Source organism: Pongo pygmaeus, chromosome 20, assembly GCF_028885625.2.
Source record: "Pongo pygmaeus isolate AG05252 chromosome 20, NHGRI_mPonPyg2-v2.0_pri, whole genome shotgun sequence".
Taxonomy (NCBI): Eukaryota; Metazoa; Chordata; class Mammalia; order Primates; family Hominidae; genus Pongo; species Pongo pygmaeus.
The window spans coordinates 64,102,470-64,116,834 of NC_072393.2; the positions used below are offsets into that span (position 1 = coordinate 64,102,470).

Genomic DNA, 14,365 nt, shown 5'->3' on the forward strand with positions numbered 1-14,365 from the left:
ACAACAGAATCTTCCGGCGTCTTTCCGGTGGTGGTTATTTTTGCTGCCTGCGAGCGCATCCGCTGGCTAGGCGTTTCCGGCTCGCTGGGTCCGGGCCAGGTAACTGGAGCCGGAAACCGGTGGAGGTGGTGTCCGCGGTGTCCGCCTGCAGAGGAGCTTGCCTGGTCTCGGTCTGAGCGTCGCCCAGCGATTTGCCACCGCACGCACACCGGGTCCCGGGCTTTACCGCGCGCCTCTCCAGGCCCCGCCCCGCCCAAAGTCCCATGGCCGCGGCAGCGCTAGTGAATACGCCGCAGGTGAGAGCGCAGTCCTCGGATCCTCACCTGGGTCCTCAGGCCCCGGATTGGGGTCACCTGCGTGGGTCTCTGCAGTTCAGGCCCCTTCTCCAGGACAGCGAGGAGTTCTGGGTGGGGTCCTCAGAGCTGACGGCAGTGAGGTGAAGAAGGGAGAGCGTTGCGTACCCTGGGGGCTGCACGCGCAGAGCCTGGGAGGTGCGCTGGGGTCGCGAGCATTCGGAAACTTGGGGGCGGACCGGTGTCTGCAGGGAGCAGAGAGAATGAGGAGAAGAAGGCACGGCTGCCATGGCAGCCTGAGCAGCCGGGCTTTTAATTCTGAGTCTTTGGGAGCCACGGAGGGTTGTGAACTAAAGGAGAACACGATCTGAGTGAGGGTCTGAAAAAAGATTTCAAAGGCAATGAGTGGAGAAAACAGACTGTTACGGAGTGATGAGGGTGGACGCAGGGATACTGGTGAGGAGACTGCTGTAGTAGACTCCAGGAGGATTATGGTGGATTCTGGACCAGACGGGTTGCTGAAGGGACCTAAGTAATAAGAATCTTGGTAGATCTTAAAGGTAAAGCCAGCAGGATTTTCTGCTGCATCATTTGTGCCTGTGAGCAAAAGTGGGAGTGAAGTATGATCCCAAGTTTTTCTTTTACCTGAACATCTGGAAGAGTTGACAAAGAAATCTGGTGAGGAAGCAGGTTTCAGGGAGATAGTAGGAGTTGAATTTTGGACGTGGTGTTTCTAAACTGCCACACAGTGAAGTTGTTACATGGGCAGTTGGAATCATAAGTAGAAAATTCATGGGAGGAGACTGACTCAGTGATGTGTAAATGGTGACAGGCTGGGGCCTAGACTCAGGCCAAGCCTTAAATTTAGACGGGAAATCTTAAGGTTTTAGTTTGAGCTGAAGAGAGGGAGGGCTGAGGCTGGAGGCTGGGAAAGTGTGGGTCGGCCTTGGCGAAGCTGCCTGCAGATAGGAGGGCCATGGGGTTCCGGGGGTACTTCCAAAGGGAAAGTGTAAGGAATACACACTGCATAGGATGGATTTGAGGGTGGGACACTGTGTAGAGTCACCATTCAGAAGACTTGGCGAACTGTTCACTCTATGTGGAGCCAGAAAAAGGTCAGCCAGACTAGCAGAGCAGCCCAAGCCCAGCAAGAGCAGCTCTCCCAGGAAAATACAAGTTTAGACTGTATAGATTTAACAAATTAAATTTATGCAAGCAATTACTTAACCGATTAAAATGTCACTATAACTCTGTGCTCTAATAAAAAATAAATGTTTGTTTTTTGTCATGCTTTCCTGGCACAGAATTCCTAAAATCGTTGTAATTTCCTCAGTGAAAAGTGTCTTGTGATAAGTCATGGACCGCATAACAACAATGTTGACCACATCAATGACGGTGGTCCCATAAGATTATGATACCATATTTTTACTGTACCTTTTCATTTTCTTTCTTTCTCATCAGGAGGCAAACTGCATTTTCTAAGTTTATAAATCTTTAAATGCACAAATAATTATCACTGTGTTACAATTGCTGACAGTATTTAGTATAGTAACTTGCTGTACAAGTTTGTAGCCTAGGAGCAATAGGCTATACCATTTAGTAGTTGAACAATGAATGTCTGAACAGTAGTTCCCCCTTATCCTCAGAGGATACTTTTCAAGACCGCCAGTGGAGGCTTGAAACTGCAGTTAGTACCTAACCTATATATACTATGTTTCTTCCTAGACTACATACCTGTAATAAAATCCAGTTTATAAATTAGGCACTACAAGAGGTGAACAGTAATAACTGGAAATAATATAGAACAATTATAATATACTTTATAAGTTAATAAAAGTTATGTAACTGCAGTTGAGACAATAAAAAAGCAAAAGTTAAATTGTAAAAAACATTATGTGAATGTGGTATCTCTCTAAATATCTTACTATACTATTCACCCTTCTTGTGATGAAGAAGGGACTAAACTCAATAGAGTGAGATTTCCTCACACTACTTAGAATGGTGCACTATTGGCCGGCGCGGTAGCTCACACCTGTAATCCCAGCACTTTGGGAGGCTGAGGCAGGCAGATCACAAGGTCAGGAGATCAAGACCATCCTGGCTAACATGGTGAAACCCCGTCTCTACTAAAAATACAAAAAATTAGCTGGGCGTGGTAGTGGGCACCTGTAGTCCCAGTTACTCCAGAGACTGAGGCAGGAGAATGACGTGAACCCGGGAGGCGGAGCTTGCAGTGAGCCGAGACACGCCACTACACTCCATCCTGGGCGACAGAGTGAGTCTCCGTCTCCAAAAATAAATAATAAATAAATAAATAAATAAATAAATAAAGGATGGTGCACTATTTAAAACATGAATTGTTTATTTCTAGAATTTTAATATTTAATATTAAAATTTTAATATTACTATTTTCAGACTGAAGTTGAAATTTAATACTTATAATTTTCACACTGAAGTTGAATGTGGGTAACTGAAACTGCAAATAGCAAAACAGCTGATAAGGGAAGACTTCCATACTTGAATTTTATGAGATGGCTTAGGGTGAGCAGACAGGGTGGAGTCTCTAGATAGCCTCAGAGTGGAGTCAGTCACCAGACAAATCAAGTGATTATAGAATTTGAACTTTAAGCCCCACCTCTGGCATCCAGGGAGGGGAGCAGAGATCTGGAGATTAGGTTATATAAAATCTTGAACAATGAGTTCTAGAAGCTTCAAGGTTGTGAACACTTGGAAATGCTGGGAGAGTGACATAAGAGAGCATGGAAGTACTCTGTCTTACCCCCTCTCCCAGTACCTTGCCATATGCATCTCTTTGATTTGGCGGTTCCTGAGTTACATCCATTATCATAAACTGGTAAACATAAGTAAAGTATTTTCCTGAGTTCTGTAAGTGGTTCTAGCAAATTATTGAACGTAAGGAGAGAAGTCATGGCAGCCCCCAAATTTGTAGCCAAGGGGAGAAAATTACGGTGGTCTGGACATTGGCTTGCAATTGGCATATGAAGTGAGGGCAGTTTTGTACGACTGAGCCCTTAAACCTGTTGGTTTAGCTGCAACTCCAGGTAGTTAGTGTTAGAATAGGATTGAATTGTAGGACACCTAGTTGGTATAAGAGTCAGAGAATGGTGTGGGAAAAGACGCTACATATTTATTGTCAAAGAATCACAGAAGCCTCTAATAATTTGAAAAGATATCACATTCACATAAAGACTTAAATGGCAAGTAAGAAACACCAAAATTTTAAAAAATGTTTACAGAAATCTTAATGCAGTAGTCAGTACTAGCTAAATCTTAGCATTGGACACGTATGAATGAGTTTGATGCCTACAATAGCACTACGAGATAGCCACCATTAAGTGTTTCCATTTTACAGATGAAGGCAACCTCAGAGAGGTTAGGTCTTTGTCTAGTGTCACACAGTTGGCAAGAGCAACTTACCCTTTGTAAATGCCACCTTGAACACCTTTATTTCATAGCCTCCCTCTTCCTACAGATTCCCATGGTAACAGAAGAGTTTGTGAAACCATCACAGGTAAGTGGAAGAAGTCCCAGGTCTTCACTGGCCCTGTTCCCTAAAGCCATGGTTCTGGCCCACAGATGCAGGTAACACTGATGTCCTGGGACTCTTTTTCCTTCATCTTGGGTCCCTGGGGTCACCTCAGGCCCAGGATGATTAATCAGGGTCAGGAGTTAATACAGAAATGTTCCCATTTCTGCATCCAATAGGATGAAGTGATGAAAGGTTTCCTGGGCATAGGTGCCAGCATGTCCAACTGCTTAGAGATGAGAATGATACGGGCACATATAGGGAACTGCAAGTCTCTGTGCACTGTGGCCAAAACTTTTGCAGTTTGAGCTGTGACAGAACTAACATGAGTTTCTTTTTCCTTCTTTACAGTCTCACAGATACATGATTTGTCCTTTTTATAGATCTTAGCAAATTCAGAGTACAATATTTTTTTTCTTGTTAAGAACTCTCACCTTTTCACTTAAAGGAAATACTTCACAGGTTGTCTTTTACATATCTGAATGGCTGGTATTATCGCTCTTGTGCTTTGGGGGTATTAAGTAAAATAAGCGTTACTTGAACACAAGCACTGTGATAATGAGACAGTTGATGTGATAACCAAATGGCCACATAGTGATTAACAGGCAGGTAGTGTATTCAGCATGGATCTATTGGACAAACGGATGATTGATGTCTTGGGCAGAACAGCGTGGGACAGTGTAAGATTTTATCACTACTCAGAAAAGCACGTCATTTATAATTTTTGGGTTGTTTATTTCTGGAATTATCCATGTAATATTTTCAGACCACAGTTAACCAGTGGTAAATGAAACCATGGAAAACAAAATTGTGGCTAAGAGCGGGGACGACTGTATATGTATTCAGTGCTATACATTTTATTCTAAGCACCGCTTCCACTGCATCTCACAAATTCTAAGTTGTGTTTTCATTTCATTTAGTTCAAAATATTTTTAAATTTGAGTATTTCTTCTTTGTTCCATGTGTTGTCTTGTTTACATCTCCCAGGTATTTTGGGATTTGCCAGCTCTCTTTCCATTACTGCTTTCTAGTTGAATTCCATTGTGATTGCAGAGCAGACCTTGTATTATTTCTAGTAAATTTATTAAGATGTGTTTTATGACTGTGTATTGTAAACTGGGGAGTAAGTGACCTTCGTGGGGTCTCTAGGATCATTCCAACACTGCCATGGAAATGAAACTCTGAGAGGCATAAAGGATTTATTATATTCATAGGTCCTCATAGAGGGTGGCACAGCAAACCATGCATGGAGCCATATGGAAAGAGCTCTCAGGGAGTGGACTCAACCAAGCAGGCAGGGAGCCAAGAGGGAGAGCAAGGACCTGTGGGCAGATGCCTTTCCTACTGTGTTTGAATGTCATTCAGTCACAGTCAAAGGAGGAAAAGAAGCGGAGGTTGTGACAGGGACCAGTCTTAGCATGATGGGGACCTGGTCACTGGGGTGGGTTGCTCATAATGTATTGGGGATGTTGAAGCATCAGGAAAATAGGAAGTTTTAAAGATTTCTAAAACAGGCCCAGAATGTGGTCTGTCTTGAATATTCCTGTGAGCTTGAGAACAGCATGTATTCTGTTCTTGTTAGACAAAGTAATCTAAAGATGGTGATTATGTCCAGTTGATTGATGGTGTTGTTGAATTCAGCTAAGTGTATTGGTTTTCTGCCCACTGTATCTGTCAGTAACAGATAGAAAAGAGTGTGGAAGACTTCAATTATGATGGTGGATTGATCTGTTTCTCCTTGAAGATCTGTCAGTTTTTGCCTCATATAGTTTGATGCTCTGTGGTCAGGCATGTATGTGCTAAGGATTCTTATATCTTTTTGGAAACTGCCTCAACCTCCCGAGTGGCTGGGATTACAGGCGCCCGCCACCACGCCCAGCTAATTTTTGTATTTTTAGTAGAGACAGGGTTTCTGCACATCGGCCAGGCTGATCTCGAACTCCTGACCTCAGGTGATCCACCCGCCTCGGCCTCCCAAAGTGCCTGTGATGTTTTCTCAATAGCTAGACATGATGAGCTCAGTAAAAGGAATTGCTGTAAATCGGCCTTTAATAATGTGGTGGTGAGGTGTGTCAGCGGGCAGGGGAAGCATTTTAAGTCCCGCAGTTAGGTCTCAGTGTTTTAGTGAGCCTGTTCCTCTTGACTGAAATTCACATGTGTTTCTAAATTGTGTTTTGTTATGCTTTTTCTCTCTCATTATGTGGAAGAGGAATACTAGAGTGGGTTGTAGTTGGTTATTTCCCTTCCCCCAGATAGATTAGGGTCTGATAGTACCTCTGCAGGTTAGGCTCTGGTTAACTGTTGTCTCCCAAGGGCAGGCTTTGTTTAGAGGAACACATTGCTATGGCATATTTTAAAATGATTCATTTTCCCCTCTCTGCTGGAAGCACAAGGGGATTTTTTTTCCCCAGTAATCACCATGAGAACTTGGTTAAGTTTCTGGAGGTAAATATTGCAAGATTGTGGGGGCCCCCATCACTGAGTGCCTCTTGAATTTTCAGCTCACAGAATTGTCCACACAGACCTTCCAGCAATTTATGTGTTATAGATTGGGTTTTCCTGACCTGGCACTAGTTTGCATGATGGTTTCCTTTCATGAGTTTCTGCTCTTGTGAGCCTTGATTCCCCTGTATTCCCTTGTTTGTCTCTCCAGTCTTGTGGGCAGTGGTGTGTCCTGTGCCCTTCCTTATCTTTCCAGTGTGGATCCTAGAAGAATTGTCCGTTTTTCAGTCTAACTCTTTACTTGCTATTGTGATAGAGTGGCCACTTCCAAGCTTCTTACATGCAGAATAGGAAACCAAAGTCCAGGAGTTAGGCCTTGACAATGTGGAGTCTCATGCTGGGACTTCTTGGTGGTGGTGTTAGGTGCACAGCAAGAGACAGACACGTGGAGTTCAGGGAAGGATCCAAGTGAAAGCTGTCCATCAGCCAGTGGCTGGCCTGTGGACCATGGCAGATTTAAGAGGAACACTCTTCAGGTCATAGTGGCAGTCCCATCAGTGAGGAAGGGTGTAGAGAGTATTCTCTAATGACTGGGTCTCTTGCGTGGTCACCTAGATAGAAGTGGGAACCATCACTAAGACAGATAAAGAAGAGTAGTAACCATGGGTGTGTGGGGGTAGGATGAAACGGGTGTCCAGCTGTTGGCACAGTCTTTAAATGGGGAATGGTTAAGAGATTCGTTCAGAGGCAAAGCAGTAATAGAGGTCAAATAACACCAAGGTCAGGGCTGGTGCTTTTTCTCCCTTCTCTTGGCTCAGACTTTTGTTGGTAACTCTTGGTAGGGCCTAAGTAGTTTCAGACAGTGTGACAGATTAGGTTAAAAGCAAATGAGATTGACTGGGAGAGTCATTCAGCCTGAGGTGGGAGCAGCTGGGGGCTAGGCTTTGACTGAGTATAGGTGGAGAGAGGAACGATATGACTGGTGTGGGGACAGCACAGGCAACACTGAGGTGGAAGTGGACTTTGGCAGCCTGAGCTCACACAAGGTCTGAGTGGCTGAAATTGGAACAAACAGCCAGGCCAGATGGGGAAGTCTTCATAACAGTCCTGAGACTGCCTCTGGCTTGGGTCTAACAAAGATGTGTGGTGGTGCTGGATCCTTGTTGCATTTAGCAAGTGCTGCCTGGGCCCCTTGAGCAGAGTGGCATGTGGAGAAGCCAGTGAAGTACCTGTGTCATGGATGCTGAGGGCAGTGGAGTTCAAGGTGTAGCAGTCATGAACTGGAGATGTGTTCCCATGAATGGTGTGCAACCGGGGAGAGAGTATGGCTGTACTCAGGATCCTTGTACTGGCACTTTAAACCAAGACGGTAAGCACAGGTTTCAGTTTATCTGGGTCTCCAGGGAGGTGAACTAGCAGGAGCGTGGATGAGATTCCATGATGTAAGGCCCAGAGCCCAGTGGGAGACACCATAAGGACCTGGTATCTCCTCTGAGTTGGAGAACTAGGGAGGAGGGAGATTTACTGGGGTTCCTGGGGATTGAGTCTGCTCATGATCTCATCTGCCCCCATCATGCAGGGCCATGTGACCTTTGAGGATATTGCTGTGTACTTCTCCCAGGAGGAGTGGGGCCTCCTTGATGAAGCTCAGAGGTGCTTGTATCATGATGTGATGCTGGAGAACTTTTTGCTTATGGCCTCAGTAGGTAAGATCTCTTAAAACCACACCATCAACCTCTGCTGGACTCTGCTCTTCCCCTTTTTCCAGGAGTTTCCTGTCTTTCCCAGAATTGGACATGGGCCCTTCTTCTTTCCTTGGTTCTTGACCTGTGGAAGACATAGGCGTTGTGGTTGCCAGGCCTGGGTTTTTTCTGCCCCAACATCTACTGTCCTGAAGCCTTTTAGTTAAGAGTTTGGGTTCAGACTCTTGTAACTTGCCTAACTGACACCACTTGGTTTTGCCACTCCTTGCTAAGGTAACTGTTCAGTTCTGTGGTGGACCTGTGTTACAGGTTCTCCCCCTGCCTTTAGTAGACATGTCTTTGGACCTCCCTTTCTCAGGAATTACAGGTACTTACATGGTTACTATTTGTAGGGAACCCTAGATTATGACAGCAAGACCCTCTCCCAAGGGTTTTTTTGTAATGAATTTCCCTCCTGTAGTCTGTCATGGGTTGGGGCACCCTGGGCCAGTGTTGTTGACCCACCTCCCTGTTTTTCCCTTAGGATTTCTTCTACCTTCCAGGACCCACATAGTCTCCTGACTTAAGCCAGGGACAGGGGAAAGGCCTGTGTTCCTGAAAGGGTAGTGAAGTCTTCAGCCACAGCAAGGGGGGTTAACAAGGTTTGGGACCTGTGAGTAGGAGCAGTGGGAGGGCATGATTTGAGGGCTGAACTCAAATCATACCAGGCAAATGTCCTATGTTCCCCACTATTTTGGTGCCAGGGCTCATGGCCATACCTCATTTTTCTCTTTTCTCTGCCTACTTGACAATTTGCCTACTTGTCGTTTCTACTGTGATTGTCCCCCACCTCTGTTCTCCACATCTCTCCTGTTCCTATTCTGCTGTGTTCTCCAACATTAGCCTATACCTAATGTATTTAATATTATGAGCTGTGCAGATACAGATGTTCCTTAGCTCATGATGGGGTTATATCCTGATAAACCCATTGTAAGTTGAGAATATCATAAGTCAGAAATGCATTTAATACACCCAACTTATTAGACATCCTAGCTAAGCAACACAGTAGAGTGTCAGTTGTTTAGCCTGGTGATTGCATGGCTTACTGAGAGCTGCAGCTTGCTACCACTGCATCACAAGAGTATACACACTGTGTATCACTAGCCTGGGAAAAGTTCAAAATTCAAAGTATGGTTTCTACTGAATGCATCACTTTTGTATCATCATAAAGTGGAAAAATCATAAGTTCAACCATTATAAATCAAAGACTGTCTACTTAAACTCTCAAACATCAGCTATCCAGTTGTAATTGCATTTTCGTGGGGTGACACACATTCTATGCAGGTCTCCCCTGTCTCCATCAGACAACGTCCTATTGAAAACCATTGACAGAGAAGGGAGTTGTATACCCCCTGCCTCTCTTCCCACCACAGTACCCGATTCCTTGTTCTCTTGCTGGTTATGGGTCTTCCCCTACATGGTAACCTTAAGAGGCCTAATACTGCAAGTATTATCTTCCTTGACCTGACTCCAGCTCCCTTGTCCTGAAAACAAACCCATGGCCTGGGTGCGATGGCTCATGCCTATAATCCTAGCACTTGGGGAAGCTGAGGTGGGAGGATCACTTGAGCTAAGGAATTTGAGACCGGCCTCGGCAACATAATGAGACCCGTATCTCCACAAGAAATTAAAAAAAAAAATTAGCCAGATATGGTGGTATATGCCTGTAGTCCCAGCTGCTTGGGAGGCTGAGATGGGAGTGTCACTGGAGCTTGGAAGGTCAAGGCTGCAGTGAGATATGACTGCAACTGCACTCCCATCTGGGTGACAGAGCAAGACCCTATCTCAAAAAAAAAAAAAGAAAAGAAAAAGAAAAACCATGGACTCATCCCTCCCTGTGTTCCACAGGTATTTGTAATAGAGCTGTTCCCTTCCACCACAGTCTGCATATACTTCACTTGCATTTTTATGCTTTTAGGTTGTTTGCATGGAATAGAGGCTGAGGAGGCCCCTTCTGAGCAGACTATTTCTGCACAAGGAGTGTCACAGGCCAGGACTCCAAAGCTAGGTCCTTCCATCCCAAATGCTCATTCTTGTGAGATGTGTATCCTGGTCATGAAAGACATTTTGTATCTCACTGAGCACCAGGGGACACTTCCCTGGCAGAAACCTTATACTTCTGTGGCCAGTGGGAAATGGTTTTCATTTGGTTCTAACCTGCAACAGCACCAGAACCAGGACAGTGGAGAGAAACACATCAGAAAGGAGGAGAGCAGTGCCTTGCTTCTGAATAGCTGCAAAATTCCTCTGTCAGACAATCTTTTCCCATGCAAAGATGTTGAGAAGGATTTTCCAACCATCCTGGGCCTTCTTCAACACCAGACCACCCACAGCAGAGAAGAGTATGCACATAGAAGCAGGGAGACCTTTCAACAAAGACGTTACAAATGTGAGCAAGTTTTCAATGAGAAAGTTCATGTTACTGAGCATCAGAGAGTCCACACTGGAGAAAAAGCTTATAAGCGTAGGGAATATGGGAAATCCTTGAACTCTAAATACTCATTTGTTGAACACCAGAGAACCCATAATACAGAAAAGCCTTATGTATGCAATGTATGTGGGAAATCATTCCTCCATAAACAAACACTCGTTGGGCACCAGCAGAGAATTCACACTAGAGAAAGGTCTTATGTGTGCATTGAATGTGGGAAATCCTTGAGCTCCAAATACTCACTTGTGGAACACCAGAGAACCCATAATGGAGAAAAGCCTTATGTGTGCAATGTATGTGGGAAATCATTCCGCCACAAACAAACATTTGTTGGACACCAGCAGAGAATCCACACTGGAGAGAGGCCTTATGTATGTATTGAATGTGGGAAATCTTTTATTCATTCCTATGACCGCATTCGACACCAGAGAGTTCACACTGGAGAAAGGGCTTATCAGTGCAGTGAATGTGGGAAATCCTTCATATACAAACAGTCACTTCTTGATCACCAGAGAATCCACACGGGAGAAAGGCCTTATGAGTGCAAAGAATGTGGGAAAGCCTTCATTCACAAAAAAAGACTTCTTGAGCACCAGAGAATTCATACTGGAGAAAAGCCTTATGCGTGCATCATATGCGGGAAATCATTTATCCGCTCATCTGACTACATGCGACACCAGAGAATTCACACTGGAGAAAGGGCTTATGAATGCGGTGACTGTGGGAAAGCCTTCATCTCCAAACAGACACTTATTAAGCATCACAAAATCCACACTAGAGAAAGGCCTTATGAATGCAGTGAATGTGGAAAAGGCTTCTACCTTGAGGTTAAACTTCTTCAGCACCAAAGAATCCATACTAGAGAAAAACTTTGTGAGTGCAATGAATGTGGAAAAGTCTTCAGCCACCAAAAAAGACTTCTTGAGCACCAGAAAGTTCACACTGGCGAAAAGCCCTGTGAGTGCAGTGAATGTGGGAAATGCTTTAGACACCGCACCAGCCTCGTTCAACACCAGAAAGTTCACAGTGGAGAGAGGCCTTACAACTGCACTGCATGTGAGAAGGCCTTTATCTATAAAAACAAACTTGTTGAGCATCAGCGAATCCACACTGGAGAAAAGCCGTATGAATGTGGTAAATGTGGGAAAGCCTTCAACAAAAGATATTCCCTTGTCAGGCACCAGAAGGTACATATAACAGAAGAGCCCTAGCAATTGTTGGGATGTGTAATTGTCTTATTCATTGTAAATCACCAGAAAGCTGATTTTTCAAGGGATCCAACAGACAGAAATTCACCCTCATATATCTGCGTATCAGTAGTTGAAAGATTCACTACAAGGTCCAAGTACTTGGGAAGCTTTCCAGAGATTACTTGTACTTTCTAATCTGCCCAGTGTAACAACAGACACTACCATGTGGCATATCCTCACAGTTTTCATCAGTCACTCACATGTGCTCAAGGAATGCAGACCACTGTGCTCACCAAATTCTGAAGGGAATAATATAATAAAAGCCTATTGACGGTCCTCTTCCATCTTGCTGAACTGTTCAAGGCAAAGACAAAACCCAACTTTGACCAAGAAGAGCAATCTGGATTCTTATAGCCCATGGAGGTTTACCTTCTTCATAGGTTTTTTTTTTATGTGATTGCCATAGTGGGATATTCCCTCCCCCACATTACCCAAGAGGGAAATGGGCTGTCTTACCATGTGCTGATGTATGTGTTCTGCCAATGTGAAGGGTGAACAGCTCCAACTTTATGTCCCCCCAGGGACATAGTATGAGATCAGAAAATAGTTCTTAGTCCTGTTTGTCTTAATTTTTATTGGTTTCCAAGGTCTCCTAGGAAGGAGAGCAGAGCTGTGTGGTCCTAATCATGGTGTCAATGCCAGATTTATTTGTAGGTCCAGAGGTCTCCCTGAGAAGAGGCATTTGTGACAAACTCAAGTGCTGGGACCTGCATGAATTGTTTATTTGCAGTGATGCTCCATATTTCCTAGCACTGTTCATGTCATCTTATTTCCCAGGTCCTTCATTGTAGCCATGGGCACTGAAGGACTGAATTGGTAGGTAGGTCACTGGTTGTAAGACCTACTGGGGCCCGGTAAGAACAGTAATTGGCCCAGAGAGGTAGGTGTGATAAACAGAGTAGAAAAGATTGTAGCAAAGAAGAGTGAATGTGTCCCATCCAAAGGTGCATCCAGATATGTCTGTGTTACTATGGCTTCATGCTTTGGGGGTATATAGAAATTCTCAGGACCTCAGACCTTTGATTCTCCTTTAGCAACACATCGTCGGCATAAGGCATCTAAAGATTTTGTGGACTCTCATAACTTATGTACTGTTTTTCAGATGATTGCAGCACGGGCAGGAAAGCAGGATTTGAGAGAACATACACCTTGCCTTCCAGATATGTGGTTTTTGTGATTCACCCAGATCTGTTGTGCCAGTTAGGAATTATCTTTATTACTTCCCGTTTATTGCCACTGCTGAGAAGGCTGTCCTTCCTAACTTGTGAGATGAATCCTTAATAATAAGTAAATCTTGTGTTATCCTATAGTCTGGTTTTCCAAAAGGAGAGGCAGACACATATTTTTGTGTGGAACCATTTATCTTAAAACATTGAGGTGCAGTTTTCATACACAAAACCTTCTATCTTTTTAAGAATTCTGCCTGTATGGTTGATTGCCCAATTAATGGGTTTTGATAGTCATGTAAGCTCAGTGTCTTGTCTTAGAAATATGTGTGTATAGGCTGGGTGCGGTGGCTCACGCCTGTAATCCCAGCACTTTGGGAGGCCGAGGCAGGTGGCTCACCTGAGGTCAGGAGTTCGAGACCAGCCTGACCAACATGGTGAAATCCAGTCTCTACTTAAAATACAAAAATTAGCCAGGCGTGGTGGCGTCCATTTGTAATCCCAACTACACAGGAGGCTGAGGCAGGAAAATTGCTTGAACCTGGGAGGTGGAGGTTGCAGTGAGCCAAGGTCGCGCCATTGCACTCCGGCCTGGACAACAGAGCGACACTTCTCAAAAAACAAAAACAAAACAGATAAGAAATATGTGTGTATATATTCTATTTTGTCTTTTCATTCACCTTATTTCATAGTCTTCCAAATAAAATGTTCTTAATTTTGATGAAGTCTAATTTGTCTGTTTGTTCTTTTACTGTTATTTTGGTGCTATTAAAAAAATTTTATTCCTCGGCTGGGCGCGGTGGCTCATGCCCGTAATCCCAGCACTTTGGGAATCACCTTAGGTGAGGAGTTTGAGACCAGCCTGGCCAACATGGCAAAACCCCGTTCTACTAAAATACCAAAATTAGCATGGCAAAACCCCGTTCTACTAAAAATACAAAAATTAGGTGGTGGGTGCCTGTAGTCCTAGCTACTTGGGAGGCTTAGGTGGGAGGATTGCTTGAACCCGGGAGGCGGAGACTGCAGTGAGCCAAGATTGCGCCAGTATACTCCAGCCTGGGTGACAGAGCAGGACTCCCATCTCGGGAAAAAAAAAAAAAATTGTGTAATTATAGGAACTTTGGAAACATTGTTACTCAACTGATATACATAAGGTATTTATTTTGTAAGTTATTTGCAATATTAGAATTTCTGTCAGTCTACAGTATTTCTCTGCTGTTATTCTGACCTTACCACATTGAAAGAGTTCTTAATTTTGCTTTGCCATCCCTTACGCATACTTAATTTTTGTTATTTTGCCAAATTCCAGTTATCTTTACAAGATCATTTTTTTTTTTAAAAGAGCTAACCAGACAATCAAATTTGCCCTTGTTATTCCCACTTCCTATATAGCTTGTCTGCCAAACTCTTTATGCCATTATTCTCATCAGTCTCATTCTCAGGGGTTTCTCTGAGCAAATCCATATAAAAGTGGAACTATATGACATTTCCTGC

At 44.1% G+C, this 14,365-nt stretch overlaps 2 protein-coding genes across 5 annotated transcripts in view; one reads left to right on the forward strand and one right to left on the reverse strand.

Annotated features, from left to right (window-relative positions):
- ZNF549 (zinc finger protein 549) lies at nucleotides 1-13,592 on the forward strand. Of its 3 annotated transcripts, XM_054464538.2 has the most exons (4): nucleotides 1-296; nucleotides 3,787-3,825; nucleotides 7,862-7,988; nucleotides 9,943-13,592. In XM_054464538.2, exons 1-4 carry the CDS (start codon nucleotides 264-266, stop codon nucleotides 11,664-11,666), a joined length of 1,923 nt encoding a protein of 640 aa, XP_054320513.1. In that variant the 5' UTR covers nucleotides 1-263; the 3' UTR covers nucleotides 11,667-13,592. The 3 variants fall into 3 exon arrangements, with proteins under 3 accessions (XP_054320513.1, XP_063514602.1, XP_054320515.1); XM_063658532.1 differs by lacking the exon at nucleotides 1-296 and having other exon boundaries at nucleotides 7,456-7,988; XM_054464540.2 differs by lacking the exon at nucleotides 1-296 and having other exon boundaries at nucleotides 3,790-7,651.
- Nucleotides 13,053-14,365, reverse strand: part of ZNF550 (zinc finger protein 550) — a 22,008-nt gene continuing 20,695 nt past the window's right edge. The window contains exon 8 of one of the 2 annotated variants that reach the window (XM_054464554.2): nucleotides 13,053-13,952. The gene's annotated coding sequence lies outside the window, so the exon portion shown is untranslated. The remainder of the gene's footprint in view (nucleotides 13,953-14,365) is intronic. The other variant, XM_054464555.2, reaches the window with a different exon arrangement.